Raw genomic sequence first — 26,443 nt, 5'->3', positions numbered from 1 at the left:
TGGCCCTGAAAAATGTTACCCAATTCTCATGTCACCAGGGCAATGCCCAAAGCAGCTAAGTCCTGGTGTTATACACATAAATTGTGCCATTTATGGGCCCTTTGCTCTCTGCTGCAAAGGCACAAATATCTGAGTGGATATGGCCTTAACAGATTTCTGGATTATAAAGCAATGGAGAACATTCTGTCATTTCCCTACAAGTAAAAAGTATTGCAGTCATTTCTGTAAAACATATGAGAACAAATGTAAAACAGGAACAAATAAGAAGTCACTTACTGTCCATTTCTTTGGAAGTCTACAGAAAAAAACTTAAACTGCTTTGGTGCAGTGGTTTTTACTATTTTAGCCATACAGTCTTGAATAACTTAAAAAGGAGTGGTAATTAAGGGAAAAAATGTTGTACAAAATGTTGAGGGTAAGCTAGGAAAACATAAACCTCCATTTAAATATTTGTCAAGTCTGTATTCCATCTTTATGGGGATGCCTACAGTGCTCAGAATAGTCTACACAGCTCTATATCCTTATAATTCACCTAAGAAAGTTAGAAGGAGAATATATTTAGTATAGGTATGGCCTCTGTAACACTACTGTTTTTCAAGTGTCAAATCAGCCAAAATATGATATATCAATTCATATTCATAATTGTATTCAATTAAAATATAACTTGTGAAAACATACTTTCATTCTAGCTTCCATTTTAGTCAATAACACAGTATACACTAAAAAATTAAACTCATAATAATATAGTATCTTGTAAAAGAATTATCTGTGATTACTACAAACTATATTAGGATAATAACAAGCAATCAAAATGGAAATATGGGTGCTGAGGAAATGATTCTTCTGTAAGAGCACTTGCTCCTCTAACAGCAGACCCAGGTCTGGTTCCCAGCACCCACATGGTGTCTCACAGCTTCTTATAACTCCAGTTCTAGGGAATCTGAAACCAAGTATATAAGTAGTACATATATGTACATACAGGGGCACACATATACACATAAATAAAAATAAATCAAAATTAAAAAAAGGGAACTTGTGGAATTCATTCAGGTTTATGATTTAAAAATGCATTACATTAGATGTCACGCCATATAAATTCAGTAAGATTTACTTAAGTATTCTAAGGCCAGATAACGCCAAGGGTCTACTTAAACTCTAAAACCTGGACTCTAAAATTAATTATATAAGATTGATAATATGAATGATTAATTAAAAGAACAGAGGTACTATTTGTCCTATAGATGAGGAAAATATGGGATAGAATGCTGTACACGAGGCAAATGGAATGGACAAATTACTCACTGAGTCCTTCCAGTGTTACCTGGTAAATTTCCTAGCCATAGCCCTTGAGCCTGTCAAGTCTTCTTGGGGGCTGAGTCTATAGAAGCCATGTTTTCCTCAACTTTCTGTCTGCTTTAATTAGGTCTTCTTAATTTTGTTTTCTAGACCATATCACAAAATATGAGTGCCCTTTAGCTTCCATTTAAAGTCGGTTCCTTAGCTCTACAATTACATCTCAGAGTTTGAGGAAATAAAATATTTTATTGGTTCTAAACAATTATATCAGAGGCCTAAACTGATTTTTTAGCTCCTCCTGACTCAAATTTTCAAACATTTTCAGAGTCTCACCACTTTAATTATACTAACAGGTGTTCCAATATCTACATTGTGTCTAATAATGGTTAAACTGAAGTTCTTCTATCTACTGAAGTATTCTGATCATTTTCTAAAATATAGCAACGTTAATTCTTTGAACCACACCTAGACCTTTTGGTACGATCCATCTTTGATGGCATAAAGAGCTGAAGGCTTCACTCTGTTCTATGTGGCTTCAGTGATTAAGACTTCTTAGGAGAACACGATATCTGTATGTATCCCATAAGGCATCCAAGACAATGTAATTTTTAAAATAATTCATTGTAAGTTAAATTATGTTTATGTGCGCGTCTCTGCGTGTATGTTTATGTAAGTGTAGGTGTCTGTAGAGGCAATAAATGAGCACAGGATGTCCGCAAGCTGGACTTGTGTGCAGGTGTAGCCTGCTCAGTGTGGGTGCTGGAAACCCAAGTTCTCTGTAAGGGTAGCAAGCACGTGAAACTACTGAGCAATCTCTCCGGCTTCTGAAATAATGATATTTAACCTGCATTGACCTTTAAAAATGTATCAAGCAGGCAAATCCATAGGAAGAGACTTCTGCTTACAGTAAATCTTGTTCTGTTCAGGGCTGTCCTAAATCTTTGGTTTCTTTCCTGTTCTCAGTGATGAGCATCTGGGAAACAATTATCCCGAGGAAAGCAGCAGGAAGCAGTCTTTCAATAGCAGGAGCAGGTGGTGGGACATAATACCATCTGGCTTTCTGCCACCATCCCAATAGTTTATTCCATTCTGTGTCCTCCTGAAGGTGCTTGTAAAAATGTGAATTGTTCTGATACAGACAAGATACTTTCCCATTATTAATAAGATAGCAATAGGTTTACTATCTCTTGCTATATAAAAAGCTCAGGACTGTGTTAGCTTACATTAAGGGGAAGTACCAGTACCCAGAATATAAACCAATCATCTAAAACCTAGGTGTGGGCGAATTCTTCTTTGGTTGTGCTGGTGGCTGGAGTATGCATTAACTCTGGTGAATAATATCATGATTCTTTGCTTATATTTGGAGTAGAAGGTGAGGTACAAAAATATGAAGGGAGATCCAGTACACTTTACATTTGAAACCATAATAATAGAATTTTGAGTTATGAAATTCAGTTACTTGTTTAAAATATATATTCCAGAAAGAATTTCCCCTCATTAGCTGAGAAAAATGATGGAATTAAGATGGTAAAATAATATTCCATAATGTTTTACCATCAATGAGGCTGAGAAGTACAGGTAACCCACTACTAACTACACAATAGAGATAATTACACTTTGTTTCTCTAGCTTACCTATTTCTCTTCATTGGTTAGCTTCTGTAAATAAATAACTCATCACAAAGACTGTTAACAGTAGCCTTTAACAGACGTTACAAATATTTGAATGTTATGCAGGCACTAAGCATGTCTCTAATTACTTACCTGGACCGAGCCAGATCAAAGTAATTGTAAAAACAATAGCATTGATTTATAGTGAGAACAACATGTAACTTAGAGTCAATATATACTGTGTCAAGCATTTATATACCTATTCTAATTCTCTTAAGAGTCAAAAAAGAAATTATTACATTTACTGTTTCCATTGGAACAGAGGACCAAGCAAAATAACTTGCTGGGTCAAATAGCTTACTAACCATAAGAGGTAGGGTTTCTAAGTCACATTTTTCTGGAGTCTACAAGCTCAATGCCTTCTGCTATTATTTGTCATCCATAACTGTATACACAGTTCATGATTGGAAAGCTTACTATTGTGGCAATGTTGCTCAGTATGAAGGGAAGCACTTTGTGATTTCTAGTGACGCCCCCCCCCCCCAATAAACTCATGTATTGCTGATAGAAAATTTCCAGGCTTATCTTGCCTGCTTCCAAATAGAAATTCACCATCTTCCCAAAAGTCTCTTATAAATAATGTGAAATGAACCATTTTTAAAAGTACATTTCAATGGTATTGACTGTGTTGACTAAGTTTCACCTATGCCAGACTCCAAACATTTTCATCATGCCATAAGGAAACACAATTTCTACCAAGTCTCTCCTCTACGCCTGCCAGTAAGTTCTTATGGTGGTGGAATTTCCTTATAATTGGATTCTATGCAACTACTCTGAGAAGGTTTACAAAGTCTAAATTCAAAGAACATGGGGCCATTCCCACTTTTCTTCATGTGAACCCAGCTTTCCGAATGGCTTTTTCATTTTCCTATAGCTTCCAGTCACACACCCAGCAGATACTTTATTTCTCAGGTCAATAATTCATTAAAATAAAGGTACCATAAAGTTTCTGGAAAGGATGCCACAGTACCCAGCATTCTGGGCCTTCCCTTACCCCCATAGGTTGAAGGTCAAGATTGGCTCTTACCCTTTGCTTCTCTGGGTCTACATATCGAATTCCAAAGTAGTCCTTCTCCAGCAAGCTATAGTAGTTGCAGATGTATTCAATGAGGAACTGCCCTTTCGTTTCCCTCTGTAAAGGAAACATATTTAAGTTACAGCTAAAGCTCACACATGCATTCCCAGTGTATTCCCAGTTGGCCTTACTTACCCAGTGGGATCTGTATTTAGAACAATGGGTTTAGTCACTTCAAACATTGGCCTAAATGTCTCCAATATCATTAATTACAACCTCAGCAAGCAAGAAACTTTATAAAGTGAGCAGTCTAGTAACTTTTAGGTTGTTGTGACCACTGAAGTGACAAGCAGCAACTTAAAGTAGGAAAGGCTTATGTTTCATCATGGTTGTATGGGATATATTATGTTCTGGCAAGGGAGTGTGAGTCTACTTGTACACAAGCAAGAAAATGAGAAAATGGAAGGGTGAAATAAAACATAGTCACCATCAACAACAGTAACAAAATCAAAATCAGCCATGGAAAACAGACACACTAAAACTACCTCAAATTCCAAACACAGAACCCATGTCTGCCAGTGAAGTCTCAAATCCTAAAGGTTCCACAAACTCTCAAAATAGCACTACTATCTAGAAAGCAAATGTTCAAACACAGTAGCCAACAGGAGAAATCTGACATGCAAACCACAAGAGTAAGCCAACAAAAATGCATATGTGTGCTTGTAGATGTGCGCACACATATTCACACTTGAAATCACAAGAATAGCCAAAAGTGGAATAAATAGGCTACACAGCAATGTCCTGCATTGGTACAATGTGATCTTGTGTGTTCTGTTTCATTCTATCATAGGTCATTTAATTTTCTTTATGATATTTATAACTGAGCAAACATTTCGTATTTTACTACCATCCAGAAACCCACAATTTGCAAATTTACAGTGCCTTTGACTCTTTGCTCTAAATGGTCTCGGTTATTTACTTATTCAGGTTTCTGAGAAAACTGAGTTATAAAAGAATTCATTGAGTTGTTTAAGATCACTCAACTTGCATGGATCAAGGTTGAATCTCAGTCACAGTACTTGGGTTTGGAATATGGCTTTCTGCCCAACCACATTGTCTTTCTGGAATATTTTGAGACTACTCATGGTTTGAATGGGATTGATGCACATTGAAAGGCATTAGAATATCCTGGCTCTCACTAGTAATGTGAAAATCAATGTATTTGGTTTGAGAAGAATGATAAATCAAGAGAGAAGGGCATGCTTCAATCTAACAAGGGACTGGAGGGATGTCTCAGCAATAAAGATTGTTCGTTGCTCCTGTAAAAGACCCAGAGATGGCTCCCAGCACCTACATGGTAGCTCATTAGTATATGTAACTTCAGTTCCCAGCAAACCATTGTCCTTTTGGTCTCAGTGGTGTCTTTTGGCAGTGGGATAAATGTGATACAAAAGCAGATAAAGGATATATCATATATATGTATATGTATAAAATAAAAATGCTCAACTTCATTAGTCATTAGGGAAATGCAAATCAAAACAACCCTAAGATTTCATCTTACACCAGTCAGAATGGCTAAGATTAAAAATTCAGGAGACAGCAGGTGTTGGAGAGGATGTGGAGAAAGAGGAACACTCCTCCACTGCTGGTGGGGTTGCAAATTGGTACAACCACTCTGGAAATCAGTCTGGCGGTTCCTCCGAAAACTGGGCACCTCACTTCCAGAAGATCCTGCTATACCACTCCTGGGCATATACCCAGAGGATTCCCCACCATGTAATAAGGATACATGCTCTACTATGTTCATAGCAGCCCTATTTATAATTGCCAGATGCTGGAAAGAACCCAGGTATCCCTCAACAGAAGAGTGGATGCAAAAAATGTGGTATATCTACACAATGGAGTACTATTCAGCCATTAGAAACAATGAATTCATGAAATTCTTAGGCAAATGGATGGAGCTAGAGAACATCATACTAAGTGAGGTAACCCAGACTCAAAAGGTGAATCATGGTATGCACTCACTAATAAGTGGTTATTAACCTAGAAAACTGGAATACCCAAAACATAATCCACACATCAAATGAGATACAAGAAGAAACCAGGTGGTCCCTGGTTCTGGAAAGACTCAGTGAAACAGTATTCAGCAAAACCAGAACGGGGAACTGGGAAGGGGTGGGAGGGAGGACAGGGGAAGAGAAGGGGGCTTACGGGACTTTCGGGGAGTGGGGGGGGGCTAGAAAAGGGGAAATCACTTGAAATGTAAATAAATTATATCAAATAAAAAAATAATAATGAATATTTATATAAGTAATTATATATTTACATATACAATGTATTTCATTATGCTGTTCCTTTCTTTTTTCTATATATTCATATAGATGATAAATAAATAAAATATATAAGCAAATATAAAATATGAATATTAAAAAAATAATTTGTTTTATTTACTGACAGATCTATGGAATACTTTAGGGGCAATGTGACCTATAAATAAAAATTTTAAAATTTGATAAATGAGTCATTGTTCCAAGATAGTAGTGATTAGTTTTAAGTTGAGCATGGAAATACATGTCATCTTAGTTCCTTTTCTATTGTGTAAAGACACAATGACCGAGGCAACTCCTAAAAGAAAGCCTTTAATAGAAAGCTTGTTTACAGTTTCAGAGGGTAAGTACATGAATATCATGGCAGGGAGAAGGAAAGCGAACGAGCAGTCAGGGAAGCAGTAGTTGAGAGCTTCTATCTTATTCTAGACAGAGACAGAGAGAGACAGTGACAGAGAAGAGACAGAGAGACAGACACACAGAGACAGAGACAGAGAAGGAGATTGAGACTTGAGACTCGGCATGGTATAGACTTTTGTAACCTCAAATCCCACCCCAAATGATATCTCTTCCAACAAGGACACACCTCTTAATTCTTCCTTAAGCAATTCCCCAACTAGGAACCGAACATTCAAATTTGCTAATCTGTGAGCCCCATTCTCACTCAAGCCTTGACATGTGCCTTCAATCACAGCAATCTGTGGACCAAAGCAGGATGCTCTCTGTTAGTTCAAGGCCAGCCTCGTGTATATATCAAGTTCTAGGCCAGCCAGGCTGACATATTGAGATTCCAAAAGGGATGCAGATTCTTTACATCATTCATCAGGATCTAGCTGGGTAAACCCTTTTATTTCTCTCCTTCAAATACTCTACTCATCCCATGCTCCCAGAGCCAGCCCAGTTCTTACATCCAGTCATCCAGTGCCCCAGCCTTTTTTTTTTTTTTTGTACTAACCCTGCCTATGTAACAACCAACCTCTAGGCTTTTGCTAGATCCTGTCCTCCTACACTGACCACCCTGATGTGCAGCTCCCATACCACTTCTAACATTTCCATCCAACCACATTCGGCATATGTTTCTCTAGGATCTAGCTGGGTAAATCCTTTTGATCCCCTCTTCCAAACACACACATAAGCCTCCCAGATAGCTAGGGTCACACTTTCAGTACCACAGACTAGAAAAGTCATCTTTGACTAGACTGCAAGCCAACTGTAGGTTGCTCCTGAACAAGTCCATTTCACACTGTATGCACCCTGTCAGACAGCCAATTGCTACTCTAGAGTCTAGAGAGTGAATCCTTGTGTTCCTAAAAACCATACAGCCTCCCCAAGCGTCAGATCTGTCTTCACACTACAGGCTTAGACTGGCATGCACATTCTGCATACGAGTCCAGATACCTATTAATACACCTTATTTCATTTTAGCTAAGGTATATCTAAGCTTTAGGTCAAACTCATTCTGTACATCCTCTGTTATACACAAACCTGCTTTCATGTCAGACACAGAACTATACAAGAAGTACACATGCACAATACTCATTGGAAAACCACAAGTTACATGACTCATCACAGGACTACTGTCCCAATCCATGCACAATAAATGAGCCAACTAGCTAAGCAACCAACCAAAAAGACAGTCAGTCCTGTAGAAATTTCTTCCAGTGAGAATTATCTTCATGAACCACAAAACTTAGGAGAACAAACATAAACTTCATCAAAGATTTCAAAGAGTTTAAAAAAGAAACAAAGAAACAGTTCAATGAAATTAAAGAATACTTTAAGTGAACAAATACATAGAAAGAACAAAGACAGAAACATAGAAAAGGATTCAATCTCAAATGAAGATGGAATTAAAAAACCCAGTAACTCTACTGTAATACTCAAAAGAAATCTAATAAGTAAAATGCATTATGTACCAGATAGAATATCCAGACGCAAATAAGTAGTAGATGTAAACTAAATAAGCAAAGAATATGGAAAAAATTTATAAAAAGAATAAACAAGAATGGCAAAACACCATGAAAAGACCAAACTTGTGAATTATTTGTGTATATGAGAGGCAAGAATCTCAAGTTAATGAATAGGAGTCATAGAAGAAAATGTCCCCCAAATTAGGAAACCATCCCATGTGGTTGAAGAAGAAAAAAAACCTCTCCATGATAAAAATTCTCTAAAAGAATTTATATCCAACAAGAAACAACTAAAGAAAATGCAGGAAGCATTATTTTAGGCTGAAGAAAGGGATACTTAGACCGTATAAAGAATCACTAATCTACATTTACTAAAACACTACATAATATAGAGAATAATATCACAATAACCACAGTTAACACACATATTTTCATAACAACATTAAGTATCAATTGCCTCAATTGTTCAGTGAAAGGACAAGTTTAGCTAAATGGATCAAAATAAAATCTACTCTATTGTGTATAAGAAAAACATCTTAGCTTTAAAAAGAAGGACCATCTTAGAGGTGAAGGAGGAACAACAGACTCCTGTTAAATGGGTCCAGAAAGCAAGGAGAAATCTTTATCCTAATGTTTCACAAAATAGACCTCACCCTAATCAGAATAGATAAAGAAAGCCACGTTATTCTAATCAAGGAAATAGTTAATGAAGATAGCCTTACTGTCTAAACATGAATGTAAATATGAGTCAAACTGTACCCTATTTTATAAATCATGTACTACTACTGGATTTAAAAACACACAGTAATATCAACCAGAAATAGTGATTTCAATTTCCAACTTTTCCTAATAGATAATTCATCTAGATAAAAGTTATACAGAAACTTTGGAATTAAATGATATTTTACACAAAATGGAATTAACAGTAAGCTATGAAACCTTCCAACCAAACACATTGAAGCTTCCCTAAAACAGACTACATATTGGGACATGAAATAAATCTCTAAAAATAAAAAAACATTAAGTAAATGTCTTCTATCTGAGTATGATGCCAAAAAACCCACAAAATTAGCGGCAAACAAATCTTTTGTAAATACATAGCTTTTTGAGATTAGATAATTCAGTTGTGAATGATGCACAGCAGAAAGAAACAAAAAAAAAAAAAAAGAAGAAGAAACAAAGAAGAAACAAAAAAGAAAAGTTTTCCAGGAACTAAATGAAAATGAAAACACAGCACCACAACCCCGGCATGGAACACAGGAAAAGTCCTCCTGAGCAAACTGTTGGTATATACACAACATTTGACTGTGTGCATTAAAACAAACAAACAGACAACAATAACAACAAAAATACCAGACAGAGCAAAATAAGATAACTTAATGAGGTAATTCAAGAATCTGCAAAAATAAAAACAAGTCTGAACCAAATTGACAGTTTAAATAATAAATTGAGTAGAAATTAGTGAAATAGGAAAAAAAAGAAAACAAAACAAAGAATTAATGAATCTACAATTTATCTCTTTAAGATTAACAGACTTTTAAAGGAATTAACTGAAAGAATGAAAGACAGGAACCAGTCATCAGAATGAGAACTAAACAGGAAAACACTACAAGAGACGAAAAGAAAACTCAGAATATTAGTATGAAATACCTTATAAACCTGTATTCAATTAAGCTAGAAAACAATAAAGGAGAATAAATTTTTAAATTCTGCTAAATCAATATAATTAAACCAAGAAGTACAGAACATAAACAGACCTATAACAAATCTGGAGATTGAAATAATAATTAAAAATTCTTCCAGCTACAAAACAAGCTTTAGGTTCATGTGGAGAGAGAAAGGGAGAGGGAGAGGGAAAGGGAAAGGGAGGAGGAAAGGAAGGGGAGGGGGAGGGGAGAGGGAAGGGAGAGGGAGGGGGAAGGGAGAGGGAGGGGAAGGAGAGGGAGAGGGAGGAGAGGGAGAGGGAGGGGAAGGAGAGGGAGAGGGAGGAGAGGGAGAAGGGAGGAGAGGGAGAAGGGAGGAGAGGGAGAGGGAGGAGAGGGAGAGGGAGAGGGAAAAAGAGGAGAGGGAGAGGGAGGAGAGGGAGAGGGAGAGGGAAAAAGAGGAGAGGGAGAGGGAGGAGAGGGAGAGGGAGAGGGAGGAGAGGGAGAGGGAGAGGGAGGAGAGGGAGAGGGAGAGGGAGGAGAGGGAGAGGGAGGAGAGGGAGAAGGGAGGAGAGGGAGAGGGAGAGGGAGGAGAGGGAGAGGGAGAGGGAAAAAGAGGAGAGGGAGAGGGACTCACAAAACCCTTCTATTAAAGTAAGATTATAAAAGTCTAATATAAAAATCTGATAAAGACACAATAAATATGATACTATAGACTAATATCCCTGATGAACATATATTATTTATAAAATACTTTCCAAATAGAGACATACATAAAAAGATTATTTACTATGAACAAGTTGTCTGTATTCCTGAAATTTAGGAATTACCATGAATGCATCAGCGCACTACATAAATGGACTTATGCAGGAAAAAAACCTTTGAGAGAATCCAGCATGCTTTCCGGAGAAAATTCCTGGAGAGAGGAGTAGAGGTAACACAGTTCAACGTAATATGAACAGTATTGAAATGGAAACTTCTTGTTTCTTTGTAGAGCCACTTATGTCAAATGATGTTTTCATGGAGCACACAGGTAAAAGGATGTTTTGCCAAAGCAGACACGTAAGAATGTTTTCCTGAAGTAGACACAAGTAAAAGGATATTTTGCTAATGAAACATGTAAAAGGATACATGATGTTAAGGAATATAAACAACCCAATAGACAGTGGATGATGCTGGATGGTATTTGTACACCTTGCCATTTCTTAATGGTCATCATTGTTACATTATTGTTGTAACTTCATAGAAAGAAACACAACAAAAAAACTTCTGAAGGTGTTTTACTGCCTTTTTGCCACTTCTGCAGACGTGGGCTGATTGGCAGAGTGAAGGGGAAGTTTCTGGATATTTCAGCTGATACAAACACACACAGAGTTTTGCTAAGATAGACTCACATAGAGTTTTGCTGAGGCAAGGCATGTAGCGTTTGAATAGAGTATAAATAGAACTCATTGGACAGTGATGGGGGAGGGAACTTGCATAGCTAGTTTTACTTCATTGGTCTCTGGTCTTTGTCTTTGTTGATCTTCACTTCATTGAGAGAGGCACAGCAGAGAACTGCTCATGAGGTTCCTGCTAGTCCTGGTTACTCCTGCTTATTTGGCTGAAGCTGGCCATTTCTTCTGTGTCGTGCCACCACTGCTGAGTTGTGTTTGCTATCCTCACACTACTGACCTGGACTGCTGGTACCCTGATGGTGTTTGCAAGGGGATCAAGCTGCTGCTGCTGATTGCTGTGAACTGAACTGCTGATATCCTGACACTGCAGATTAGATTTGTTCCAAAGAACTACATCTAAAGAGATTTACTTCCTTGTGTCCTAGTGGCCTTTGTTTTCCACTACTTCTGGTAGGTGGTGGGCTAGATGGGAGGTTAAAACATTTAAGAGCCCTTCTTAAAAGTATATTTTGAAAAATGTATGCCTATACAATACATGCTCACACCAACCTAAATGGAGGGAAACTTAAAGCAATCCTACTGAAATCAGGGAACTATTGAGTGATATATTGAATGATATAACTCAGACCGGGAAATACAAGTGTTTCATGTTTTTTCACCTGAGATTTAGATTTCAAAATCTTCACATGTGAATACCTATTCTGGAGTAACAACAAAAACCAGGTAAATAAAAGTGGGCCATTGCTGGGAGGGAAGATAGATGAGTAACAGAAAAGGGGCTAGCAGGGTACAAGTGGTCTGATGGGGGAAATGGGAAAAATGGGTAGGGGTCTCTAAATATGGAAAAGGAGATAGATTAATACAGAAGAAGATGAGGTGAAGGTAAAAAAACAGCAAGAATGCCTGAAAAAATTCATAATAAGCTATAATATTATTTACTGCCTAATATACATATAATTCAGTTCATAAATATAAATGCATAGTTTAAATGAAGTAATTTCTATAAAAGCAGGTCATCCCAGTGGGGCTGAAGGTCCTTAAGACATGTGTATTGTACCAAAACAATATAAATACAAGTAAAATATTGTTTTAAAAAATCTTTAAGCAATGCTATTATACAGGTTTCCCATGGTCTATGTTATAATACAAATTGCTTTTTATAATCCTCAGTAAAATTAGACATTTATTTTTAATGTGTTTTCTATTGTAATTGCTTCACAACAGATGGGGAAAATCATTGTAGAACCCATTCCAGAAAATGTTTACTCTGATCCAAAGTGGCACCATATTTAGTTTCATGTTGGAACTTTAATTCAAAAGCCTCCAAATGTGAATGAACTAGGTGTTTTTTCCAGATTCTCTTCCTGATCTGTGGGACAGCTCTCAGTGTATATATGCAGATCTGCAACTTGCATTGAGTATGGGAGAGTACTTGGCCTAATTTGGGGTATCTTTTTCTCAACATGATATTTTATTGATTCTTTCAGAATTTTACATTGCACACCCTGTTCATACTCATTTTCAAGTCCTTCCATGTCCATACCCTGACTTTCTTGTGACTTTTGTTATGAAATATAATTTGGGCCCTGGTGGTGTAAGCCACAGAGTAATTATGCTGTGTAACAGATCTGGTATAAAGGGGGTTTACTGGGAGAATGGATAGCAGTGGGTACCTGGGAAAGGGTAGAAGCAGGCCAGTGGACATGTAGACAGGCAGACTGACCAGGCAGAGGCATGAGAGCAGAGAAAAAGGTATGTGGTGAGAAGGAGAGAAAGGGAGAGTTGGGGTGCCAGGCAACCCTTTTATCTGTCTGCACACCCCTAGAGAAGCTGGTGGTTGTGGCAGGTCATGATGTAAGTAATTGCTAAGTCCCTGAGGCAGGCAAGCAGAATTGCCTGAATGCTAATAGCCTCTCTCCACTAAAATAAATTTAAAAATTAAGTTTAAATTAAGGAAAGTTAAAAAAAAAAGGTCAATTTGTTTTATCTGCATATTCACAGGAACATAGTCAAACCCTCAGTGGCTTGCCCTTTAAATAGAACTGAATACTACTTCCCTTCTGTACTCCTGACAGAAACCATCAATTGTGGAGAACTAACTCAGCATCCTTAGTACACGTTTAAAAGAATTAACTCTCTTCGATAGCTTACTGTTTAGGCTGTTATTTTTTTTTTTAAGGGGAGTAGGTAGACGTTGTCACAGAAGCTTCCCATGTCCCTTTTTCTCAACTATGTGTGCTAAAGTACCAAGTGCTTGCTGACAGGAGCCTGATATAACTGTCTCCTGAGAGGCTCTGCCAGAGTCTGACAAATACAGAGGAGGTTGCTCACAGCCAACCATTGAACTGAGCCCAGGGTCCCTGATGGAGGAGTTAGAGAAAGGATTGAAGGAGCTGAAGGGAGTTTGCAACCCCATAGGAGGAACAACAATATCAACCAACCAGACTCCCCAGAGCTCCCAGGGACTAAACCACCAAGCAAAGAGTACACACGATTCCATCCGCATATGTAGCAAAGGATGGTCTTGTCAGACATCAATGAGAGGAGACACCCTTGGTCTTGTGACAGCTTGATGCCCCAGTGTAGGGGAATGCCAGTACGGGGAAGCAGAAATGGGTGCATGGGTGGGGGAACACCCACATATAAGCAGGGGGAGGGGTGACATAGAGATTTTAGGAGGGGAAACTGGAAAAGGGGCTAACATTTGAAATGTAAATAAAGAAAATATCTAATAAAAGATGACAAAAAAGAAGTAACTTCCTTATTTTTTACAGTTAGTGGGAGCATGGATCATGGGCTTCTATGTGGTTTCTGGTGACAGCACAGGCTGTGAAAATGGCTCCTGGCCGCAGGAGGACTGTAGAGTCAGACATGGCCCTCTGTGGCAGCATGGATACAGATACCACCTTGGCCTAAGATGGCAACAGAGGCCACGCGCATCAGCCTGATCCTTCGTCTCCAGTTCTGCTTCCCTCCTCAATGCATGTTCCACTCTGTTTTTCTTTCTTTTCCACCTTCACACAACATATTTGCTCATCTTAATGGTATCCTGCCACACGCACCAGGAAGTGGGGAGGCCTCACTGGTTTTCAAGGCCAGTGACACCAATTTGGGGTATCTTAAAAGACAAAATAAAGTGGGTCCGAATTTTATCTGTGTGGTATTGAAATGCCAATTAATTAGTCCTTGTATAAAACGAATATGTGTTTGAGCAGAGAAACAGGAAACTTTTGTTAATGAAAGGCCTAATTCTTTTGCCCTTGCACCAAGAGTGTAAACAGAATCCCTTTCTGCAGTCCAAGGGTGGTAAATAACAGCTCAATGGCTAATGATACGCGATTGGACATCTCACTTAGAATGGCTGCCCATGAATTAGCTCCCCTTTCTAGCCCATTCTAACATGGCAATAATATTCCAGTTGGATTCTTTTGATAATCATCTTGAGAGAAGAAAACAGTCACTTAGTTTCTCTGAATTTATTACCTAGTCTGTTTGGTAAGTTATTCCCTATTTTATGGTAATTTGGGTTTACCTGTCATCCCAGTGGTTCAGAGGCAGATGCTTATGTAGTAGTGCAAATATAAATGTTGTTTTTATTTTTCTCAGATGATGTGATGATGTTGATTAGAGCTGTGCCCAAGCTGTGAGACTACATGTCTTGGCCTGAGCCCAGAGGGTTTCCATCTCACTGTTCCTAGGATCTAGGCCCAGAAACTTCTAGTTTCTGTACCTTCCATCTGCTAGTGTAGGCCTAGAATGTTTCTGCCTCTGAGACTTATTGCTGAATAATCTCACTCTTCTAAGCTCTTTGTAAACTTTGGCTGTCTGATTCAACCCAGCTGTTCTGGCTCAGGCTCCCCTCTGTCTTCTCTTGACTTCTGATCAAATTGTTCTGCTTGGAAAGACTGCCTGTGGACTCAACTGTTCTGCTCTGAATTGTACTCAACTGCACTGACCTTAATTCTCTGAACTGAATTGAGCAGAGTTGAACTGAATTCTCTTTCCATCACTGCTCTGTGTGTAGCCTCTCGTTCCTGTCTGCACTCATGAGAGTTGTGTACAGCCTGTCTCTGATTCATTCTATCAAATCTTTCTCTGATTATTACTTTGTCTGCCCCTCAAGTAGATGCACTATCTAGGATAAAAGGTATATGTCTTGTGTGCATCCTAGCTGTATCATATCTTAGTATGTGATCCCTTGCCAATATAGCCATATTGCTGCATTAAAACTCCTCTACTCAAGAGGATTGTAAATTCTGGCTCATCATGGACTACATAGTGAAACATCAGAACTACATAGCTCTAGACTAGATTACATTATATACAAAGTCTCTGATTCAGAAATCAAATAATAATTATAATAATAAATTTAAGGATGGGTAACAAGCAGATGTTCAGTAAATAAAATAGAGTACACCACTCTATACTCAAGAGTGGTGGTAAATGCCTATGATCTTAGGACTCAGGAGGCAGAAAACAGAAACATATGAATTGTTGCAAAAACACTCTAGCTGTAATAGCAAGATATTTACTTATGATGATATGGTCGTTTTTTGAAGCACCCTTCACATGGACTAGAGTAAGCAGACACTTCTATTGAACACAGATTGACTACAGAACTTGTTATTCTCTCATGGGTTAAGTTTTACTTCCTCAATGCCTCAAAGAAGCTGAATTTTATGAACACAAACTGGATTATTTCTCAAAAAAATTACATATCACCTCACCATTCCAAACATAAGATCAAAAACAAATAAACAAGTTACTTCAGTCAAGTCTTGTTTCTGCCACTTATTAGCTGAAAAGCTTTCATCAAATCAGGAAATCTTGAAGCTGAGTTTTTCCTGGGTAAATGGATAGCAATTATAATAATTTCCAGATCTACACCCAACAGGTTATTTTAAGGCTCATTTACATATTTTTCCCCAGTTTCTTTTCTATTAGTTTCACTGTGTCTGGTTTTATCTGGAGGTCCTTGATCCACTTGGAGTGGAGTTTAGTACATGGAGATAAGAATGGATCAATTCGCATTCTTCTGCATGCTGACCTCCAGTTGAACCAGCACCATTTGTTGAAAAAGCTATCTTTTTTTCATTGGATGTTTTCCATTCCTTTGTTGAAGATCAAGTGACCATAGATGTGTGGATTCATTTCTGGGTCTTCAATTCTATTCCACTGGTCCACTTGCCTGTCACTGTGCCAATACCATGTAGTTTTTAACACTATTTCTCTGTAGTATGGCTTGAGGTGTGGGATACTGATTACCCCAGAAGTTTTTTACTGTTGAGAATAGTTTTAGCTATCCTGGGATTTTTGTTATTCCAGATAAATTTGAGAATTGCTTTTTCTAACTCTGTGAAGAACTGAGTTGGGATTTTGATGGGGATTGCATTGAATCTGTAGATTGCTTTTGGCAAGATGGCCATTTTAACTATATTAATCCTGCCAATCCACAAGCAGGGAAGATTTTTCCATTTTCTGAGTCCTTCTTCAGAGACCTGAAGTTCTTGTCCTATAGATCTTTCACTTGTTTGGTTAGAGTCACACGAAGATACTTTTTATTGCATGTGGCTATTGTGAAGGGTGTCATTTCCCTAACTTCCTTTCAGCCTGCTTATCTTTTGAGTATAGGAAGGCAACTGATTTGCTTGAGTTGATTTTGTAACCAGCCACTTTGCTGAAGTTGTTTATCAGCTATAGGAGTTCTCTGTTGGAGTTTTTTGGGTCACTTAATTATAATATTATGTCATCTGCAAATAGTGATAATTTGACTTCTTTCTTTCCAACTTGTATCCCCTTGACCTCCTTATGTTGTCTAATTGCTCTAGCCTAAAAATAAAATAAATATAAAAAAATGCCCTATATTAACAATGTTTTTTTTCCAAAAAACTCCTTAATTTTCAATTCCTAAAGCTCCAATCTAAGGCATTTTGATACTTTTTAAATGTTGGTTAAGTCTAAAAAGGGACAATACTCAAAAGAATGATTCTAACCCAAAGCTAAGAGTTTGGAATAGTTACCATCAGGAATGAAGGTAAAAATACAATAATAGAATCCTACACTTATTTAATTAAGCACTTAGTATATGCCATTAACTGCTTTCACAGACTACACCTTTAATCTCCTAATGATCTACCGATTTAGTTAATATTATTCCATGGTAGCTATTAGAATTTGGACACAGACAGGAATGAACACTGGGCTACAAAACAGAACATAATATCTAGAAAAGGCAAACTTTGTGTTTTCAAAAAATGCTAAGTACTCTAAGGAAGTCATTGGATGGCTGCCCAGGAACCAATACTCCTATGTCTCTGCTAATGGCATCCCACTATTGTGCAATTATGTGCATGATTACTGATATGCAAACTCACATTATAGTCTAAAAGAACTAGGACCCATCCCTATCTCCAGGGCACAGGCTATATTGATCTAAAGATAATTCTCCTTCTCTTGACTGTTGGGTTCAAGAAAGCACGTACAACATAGCATATGAAGCTACTTATTAGGGATTTAAGTATAGTTTGTTTACTTTCTCAAAGAGTTTCAACAAACTTGAAACTTTCTTACTTTTTTTTTTAATACTAAGTACTTTACATTTATTGGGTAAGTCTCTTCTTAGTCAAATTTTATGTCATATTATATCAGAATTTTGTCTTATGAGCAAGGCAACTAATACAGTGAATGCTAAGGTATGTCTCCATGGTCAGACAGACAAAAAAAAAAAAACAATGGGGGCAGTACTGGGTTCTAGCTGAGACTCGAAACTTTCTTACTTTCTCTTGCCTCTAGGTAACAGACAAGGACATACAGCCTATAACTACTGCCACAATCTGAAACACATTGGCTAAAATCTAATGTGCAGAGAAATGAAGGCTTTGTGTTCACATTGTTAAACTATTAATATGAATGTAAATAGATGTCATGATGTCCAACTATTATTGAAGCTAATGCAAATTTGCTTTTCTGCTTATTGTACTCAAACTTCTCACCCAGGGAAAACAATGAAAGAAAGCCTCAGGCCAAATACAGTTGATTAGTAACCAATCAGGCTGGAATAACACACAGGTATAGCTGAAAAGCGGGCCAGCAAAACTGATGGTAAATTTGCTAAAACAAATTTAGTAACATGTTCTGTTTTGTACACAAAACACTGTGATACTTGTGGCTGGAAACTGTTCAAACAACATGGCTGCTGACTGCTTTTGAAAGATTAACTATAAGAGCTAGCTGAAACTTTATGTGTCATTCTGTGTATTCGAACTCTTCAGAATTTACTAATCTTTGAAGATAAAAATGTAAACAGTCTTATGTAAATTTGTATTCATGATATAATAAACGAAATTAAGCTGGATGCTTGGTTTCAGTTTATAACCATGTCCCCTATTTCTTTGTTGCCCATCCATGGCCTGATGCAGAGAAACTTATGTGTTCCTAAGATGATTAGCTGTAAGACCATTTACTGGAAACAGTGAGGTGTTAACAGCAACACCTCCCAAAAAGCGTTAAGAACAAAATGTGAATACAGATGGATGACATGTGACTGTGGCTTTGAGTGCTGTTCAAGGTCAACATGGTCAGAAAAACTATTTCTTCGTTTGTGAGACTCTTAGAAAATACAAAATGAAAAGTTTCCCATTGCTTTTCCATATTATATTTTCTGTATTATAGTCAAGAAACAGAGGGGTGAGCCTCTGTCCAAGAGATCAGAACCTTTCAGATCAATATGAAGCTGGTCATGATGGCTCACCAACTGCTTGTGAAGTCAGGGGATGAGACCCTTATCCTCTGGACATGGGCACTCTGCTATGAGAGCAGGTCCTGTAGAAGTTGTTGGTTTCTTGTTGCTATTAAGATTGTTGCTGTTGCTTTTGTTTTTCCAGACAAGGTTTTTCTATGTTGCACCAGCCATCCTGGAAGTCTCTGTTGATCAAGTTTGCCTTGAGCTCACAGAGATCTCTGCCTCTTGAGTGCTGGAATTAAAAGCCTGGCCACTGTGCCCAGCCTGCAGTTATGTATTAACATACCAATTGCAGAATTGTAACAGGAAGAAAAAGGCTTTGTTCCCAAAAGACAGTGTATAAAGAGTTTGATGGGAACTTTTGTGGAGTGTATTGAGTGACTGAAAAGAAAGTATAGAGAATAAAGAAAACCTAACAATAAACTCACAACAAAATTAAACAACAAAGCTAGAATTAGCAGAAGAATGAAACTCAAAAAGTTAGGCAGTAGATTTATTCACATTCAGAATATGCCTATTTTCTTCAGTGGAATGTGTTCTCACAGAAATTGGGTGTTGTACTGGCTAGTTTCATGTGTCAACTTGACACAGGCTGGAGTTATCACAGAGAAAGGAGTTTCAGTTGGGGAAGTGCCTCCATGAGATCCAGTTGTTGGGCATTTTCTCAATTAGTGATCAAGTGGGGAGGGCCCCTTGTGGGTGGTACCACCTTTGGGCTGGTGTTCTTGGGTTCTATAAGAGAACAGGCTGAGCAAGCCAGGGAAAGCAAGCCAGTAAGAAACATCCCTCCATGGCCTCTGCATCAGCTCCTGCTTCCTGACCTGCTTGAGTTTCAGTCCTGACTTCCTTTAGTGATGGACTGAAACGTGGAAGTGTAAGCTCAATAAACCCTTTCCTCCCCAACTTGCTTCTTGGTCATGTTGTTTGTGCAGGAATAGAAACCCTGACTAAGACAGGTGTCATTAACTGACCTCCATATGAAGACCCTTAGGTAGGTGTCTTAAAGTCCAAACAACCAACCTTCAGAAGAGTAGCATCTAACTTGGGGAAACTGTACTGAAGGCTGAGGGAAGGTTACCAAGGCCTTTTTCTTAGTTTGTAAGAGATGATTACTACCTTCTCTCTTTCTTTCTAAGCCCTGGAAAACCCTTCAATACCTGTAGCCTATGCAGATTCCCCTCCCTTCTAAGAGACCAGGGAGAACCATAAACTGCAGTGCAGTAATTCTTATATAGGTGCCCTTAAAAATGTGACAGTTTTGGTTTTGGTAATCTTTGACTTGTTTTGTTCACATATTCTAAAGTTGGATGGAGAACAAGGATTGGGATGCCCTTTATGAGGACGGAAGTTGTGAACTCCTGGTAGAGGCGGTGTTTGTTTTTCTAGAAAACCCAAAGAGCCAATCAGTTAACAATACTACGTATTTGCTTTCTTATGCTTAGCCCGAGCAGCTGTGCATTAGTTCTTAAAGTTATGTTCTCAGAATTTTTACATAGAGGAGTATTTATTTATGGGGAATTTGGGATGGAATTGCTGGAAAAGAAAATAAGTTGTTGGTGTGCAATGAAACATAATTTGGTGTTTGATTTCATATCTATCAAGTATTAACATTTTCATTTGAACCAAAAATATAAACCAAAATCCAGATGCACCCATTCTAACAAACATGCCAGGTTAAAAGTCTCTGTTGTCTCTGGTCTACCTTTATCCCCGGACTCTAAGTGGAAGAAGAATATACATTTTGCTTGTTTGTTTGCTTGTTTATTTAGATATATTCTTTGTTTACATCTCAAATAGTGTCTCTTTTCCTGGTTTACCCAAAAAACTCCCATGCTCCTTCTCTCCTCCCCCTGTTCCCCAATCAACCCCCTCCCACTTCCCTGTCCTGGTATTCCCCTACACTGCAGCATCTAGCCTTCCCAGGACTAAGAGCCTCTTGTCCCTTTGATGTCCAACAAGGCCATCCTCTGCTGCCTATGCATCTGGAGCTATGGGTAACTCCATGTGTACTCTTTGGTTGATGGTTTAGTCCCTGGTAGCTCTGAGGGTACTGGGTGGCTCATATTGTTGTTCCTCCTATGGTGCTGTAAACCCCTTCAGCTCCTTGAGTCCTTTCTCTAGCTCCTCCATTGGGAAACTGGTGCTCAGTTCAATGGCTGGCTGAGAAGATCCCCCTCTGTATTTGTCCTGCACTAGCAAAGCCTCCAAGGTAACAGCTATATCAGGCTCCTGTCAGCAAACACTTGTGGGCATCCATAATAGTGTCTGGGTTTTATAACTGTATATGGGATGGATTCCTAGGTGGGACAGTCTGCATGGTCTTTCCCTCAGATTCTGCTCCACACTTGGCCTCTGTATCTCCTTCTGTGGGTATTCTGTTCCCCTTCTAAGAAGGACCAGAGTATCCATACTTTGTTCTTCCTTCTTCTTGAGCTTCATTTGATCTGTGAATTGTGTCTTGGGTATTCCAAGCTTCTGGGTTAATATTCACTTATCAGTGAGTGCATACCATGTGTGTTCTTTTGTGATTGGAATACATCACTCAGGATGATATTTTCCAGTTCCACCAATTTGCCTAAGAGTTCCATGAATTCATTATTTTTAATAGCTGAGTAGTATTTCAGCTATTAAATATACCACTGTATCCATTCTGTATACAATCCTCTGTTGAGAGACATCTGGGTTCTTTCCAGCTTCTGGCTATTATAAATAAGGCTGCTATGAACATAGTGGTGCATGTGTCCTTATTAAATGCTGGAGAATCCTCTGGGTATATGCCTAGGAGTGGTATATCTGGGTCCTCAGGTAGTGCTATGGCCAATTTTCTGAGGAACCACCAAATTGATTTTCAGAGTGTTTGTACCAGCTTGCAATCCCACTAGCAATGGAGGAGTATTCCTCTTTCTCCACATCCTCTCCAGCATTTGCTCTTTCTCCACATCCTTGCCAGCACCTTGATCTTAGCCATTCTGACTGGTGTGAGGTGAAATCTCAGGGTTATTTCAATTTGTATTTCCCTGATGACTAAGGATGTTGAACATTTCTTTAGGTGTTTCTCAGCCATTCGAAGTTCTCAGGCGAAAATTCTTTGTTTAGATCTGTACCCCATTTTTAATAGGATTATTTGGTTCTCTGGAGTCTAACTTCTTTATTTCTTTGAATATATTGGATATTAGCCCTCTATTGGATGTAGGATTGGCAAAGATCTTTTCCCAATCTGTTGGTTGCCATTTTGTCCTATTGACAATGTCCTTTGCCTAACAGAAACTTTGTAATTTTATGAGGTCCCATTTTTTGATTCTTGATCTTAGAGCACAAGCTATTGGTGTTCTGTTCAGGAAATTTTCCTCTGTGCCCATTTGTTCAAGGCTCTTCCCCAGTTTCTTTTCTATTAGTTTCAGTGTGTCTGGTTTTATGTGGAGGTCCTTGATCCACTTGGACCTGAGCTACATGTTAAAAATCATTTTTATTCATCCTCAAGCCCATCTCTCCAAATTTCCTTATTAATTTGGAAGGAGCCCAGTTAACTGCATTCAGAAGTCAGTGAACAACCCCAATGCTAAAGGAATAGTGAGAAAACTATTCCAAAGCTTTGGTCAGGGATCGTCCTTCACCTGCATCAGTCTAAGGCTATTGGTGTGGATGTGGGCACTTGGGAGGAGCCCCAGGATGTTATTAACTTCCAAGGTCAGTGGTTGGCAGAGGTAAGAAATCATGGACCTTAGGATCAGAGTTATTCTCATTTGCCTTACTCTCTTGCTTCTATTTGTTCTTGTTTGAAACTAGTGATGTCGTGTAGCTAATAGGATAATTGGCAGTCTGGCTTTCAAATTTTAACAATACTTGAGATTTTCTCTTTGTTGGATCTTTGTGTGGTTTTGGTATCAGCATAATTGTGGCTTCATAGAACGAGTTGGGTAGTGTTCCTTCTGTTTCTATTTTGTGGAAGAGTTTGAAGAGTATTGGTGTTAGGTCTTCTATGAAGGTCTGATAGAATTCTGCACTGAAGCCATCTGGTCCTGTGCTTTTTTTGGTTGGGAGACTTTCTATGACCCTTTTTATTTCTTCAGGTGTTATGGGACTGTTTAGTTGATCTATTTGATCCTGATTTAGTTTTGGTGTCGGATATCTGTCTAGGAAACTGTCCATTTCCTCTAGATTCTCCAGTTGTGTTGAGTATAGGCTTTTGTAGTAGGATCTAATGATTTTTTGAATTTCCTCAGTTTCTGTTGTTATATCTCCCTTTTCATTTCTAAGTTTGTTAATCTGTATACTGTCTCTGTGCCCTTTGGTTAGTCTGGCTAAGGATTTATCTATCTAGTTGATTTTCTCAAAGAACCAGCTCCTGGTTTTGTTGATTCTTTGTATGGTTCTCTTTGTTTCTACTTGATTGATTTAGGCCCTGAGTTTGATGATTTCCTGCCTTCTACTCCTCCTGGGTGAAATAGCTTCTTTTTGTTCCAGGGCTTTCAGGTGTGTCATTAAGCTGCTAGTGTATGATCTTTCCTTTTTCTTTTTGGAGGCACTCAGGGCTATGAGTTTTCCTCTTAGCACTGCTTTCATTGTGTCCCAAAGATTTGGGTATGTTGTGCCTTCATTTTCATTGTGTTCTAAAAAGTCTTTAATTTCTTTCTTTATTTCTTCCTTGACCAAGGTATCATTGAGTAGAATATTGTTCAATTTCCACGTGTATGTGGGTTTTCTGTTGTTTTTCTTGCTATTGAAAACCACTTTTACTCCATAGTGCTCTGATAGGAGGCATGGGATTAGTTCGATCTTCTTATATTTTGTTCCAGGGTTTTCGGGTGTGTCATTAAGCTGCTAGTGTATGATCTCTCCTTTTTCTTTTTGGAGGCACTCAGGGCTATGAGTTTTCCTCTTAGCACTGCTTTCATTGTGTCCCATAGATTTGGGTATGTTGTGTTCTCACAGTGTGTTAAAAGAATATTTTCTGCACTTTACCTTCCAAAAACATACTACTGCCCTACATGGTTAAAAAGAAATGCAATATACTGATAACCAACTCAGTTTTAGTTTTGCTATAGGAACACTCAAAAATATGAATGAACACACAAGAATGTAGGAGTAACTTGTTATGTTCTACTGGTATCACTACCAACATTTATCTTTATTGCCTACAAGTTTTTCTTGTATATATGTCTATATGTGGATATAAGATATAACAAGTATAAAACATGCACTTTAAAAGATAATTCTTTTTACGTATATTGTGCAATTTTGAATATTTATCTGTGAATGCCTTCTGAAGATTGAATCCTTTTTTATTAGATATATTCTTTATTTACATTTCAAATGATTTCCCCTTTCCTGGTTCCCCCTCCCCGAAAGTCCCATAAGCACTCTTTCCTCCTCCTGTTCCCCAGTCAACCCTGTCCTGGTATTTCCCTACACTGCTGCATCGAGCCTTTCCATGACCAGGCACCTCTCTGAAGATTGAATCCTAAGAGGAAGATCTTCACTTTTTCCTTAGTGAACATCTTCATCAAAGAGAATTTTAATTCACAATTAAAATTGCTCAGATGAACTGAAGACCTACAGGAACATGGAAATTTCACAGACTCAAAAAATTAATAATAAATATTCCACATAGTGCAAACACTCAGTCATCACAAACTTCAAAATAGTGTAGATAATAAACATTGAGTTGAGACAACTATATTTATAAAACAGAGAAGCTTCACACATATGATTTTATGGTAAGTGGCCTGTAGGAAATTGTTTGATTCAAAACAAGGGATACACAAGATGATCCCTCAACTAAATGTTTCCTGCATTTGATATTTTGTACAACCTCAGTTATTACTAGCCCATAGAACCCAAAGTGCTTTCAGTATTCATGAAGCCTGGTAAATTTTACATTGCGCCTTGCTGAAACATGAACAAGCAAGATCTTCAAGAATAAAAAGCTGGCAGAGTGGATATATTTTCTTTTTTCCAGGAACCTCCCATCTGCCACAGAGTAAAAAAGGCAGAGGAGGCTTAATGAACAAAAAAGGATTTGTAACAGCTGATAGCAATAACTAAAGTGCTACCAGGCATTCTGAATATTTTTAGTTTCTGAAAAACAAAACAACCTTGGCTTCAGTTGCTGTGTTGTCAGAACAGATACAAGTATAATCAAGATGTTTTTCTTTGTCCATGACTAATCCCTTGAAATGAGGAGGAGGTATAATTGGGGAGTCCAGCCTTCTAGTTTTTAAATACATGTAACAAATCATTCTGGTAGCCATGCATATTCCACCTCCTCTGTGTGTGTGTGTGTGTGTGTGTGTGTGTGTGTGTATGCGTGTGTGTGTGTGTGTCGGTACATGTATATGCATATGGAGGAAACCATGTCACCACATGCCTAATAGAGAAGAAAGTATAGGAGAAACATGAAAATTTCTAATCAATCCTGCAATGGGAGATTGATGTGAAAGTTAGGTTTACATATCAAAAATTTAATTTCAGACTCTTTCAGTCTAGGCTTAGAGAACATAACAGTATCACAGTCATAATGTTGGTACTAGACTCTAAATTTGTTTAGAGTCTGAAAATCATCATCTTCCCTTTCCTCTTGAAGCTTGGCATTTTGTTTGTTTTAGGGCTTTTTGTCTTGCTTTGTTTTGGGTTTTCCACTACTAATTAGCAGAGAAAAGTTAGGAAAATGTTACATGCAATCATGGGTACAAACTACAAAGGAATATATATGTATATGCACATATACATATATAAAGCAGAACAAGGAAATTCAAAACAGCAATTATGAATATATCCAAGGGTCTCAGGAACAATATGAATGTGTCAGTGAAGACTGTAAAAATAGTCGAATGAAATAATGGAAAAAAAATTCATGTCGTTAAAGTAGAATTGAACCCCAAAAAATAGACTCACTAGAGAAAATGTGAACTGAAACAAAACCCCAAATGAAAACTCATAAGGAAGGTAAGCCTCAACAGCAGATTAGAAGGCATAAAAATAGATTTCTGGTTTTGAGATTAGTTATAAGTAATGACAAGATACTGACCACAGGCAACTACAGGAGAAAAGAGTTTATTTGGATTACATATATGGAGTTCATTGACCAAACTAAAGGCATTATTTCAAGGTAGGAACTAAAGCAGAACCCATAGAGGAACACTGTTTATTGGCTTACTTCTCCTGGGTTGCTCATCCAGATTTTTAATATAACACAGAACCAGCCGCCCAAGGGTAGCACTGCCCATAGTTAGCTAATCCCTCCCAAATCAATTACTGATCAAGAAAATTTCCTCCACACTTGCATACAGATAATATGATAGAGGAATTTCTTCAACTAAATTTACCTTTGTGAGATGACACCACTTGTATCATCAAGGTGACATAAAACTATCCGGGTTACTGTCCATGTGTCCTTGGTCAAATTCTTTATTCTGAGACACTAGAATTTGAAAATATCAGCAAG

At 38.0% G+C, this 26,443-nt stretch overlaps 1 protein-coding gene across 1 annotated transcript in view; it reads right to left on the bottom strand.

Moving 5' to 3' along the window:
* Frmd3 (FERM domain containing 3) overlaps positions 1–26,443 on the bottom strand; it is a 207,214-nt gene that overhangs the window by 151,068 nt on the left and 29,703 nt on the right. The window contains exon 2 of the mRNA XM_052176669.1: positions 3,994–4,098. Coding sequence (XP_052032629.1) covers positions 3,994–4,098 — 105 coding nt within the window. The remainder of the gene's footprint in view (positions 1–3,993; positions 4,099–26,443) is intronic.

This window comes from Apodemus sylvaticus, chromosome 3, assembly GCF_947179515.1.
Source record: "Apodemus sylvaticus chromosome 3, mApoSyl1.1, whole genome shotgun sequence".
Lineage (NCBI taxonomy): Eukaryota > Metazoa > Chordata > Mammalia > Rodentia > Muridae > Apodemus > Apodemus sylvaticus.
This window is presented reverse-complemented; position numbering and strand designations above follow the sequence as displayed.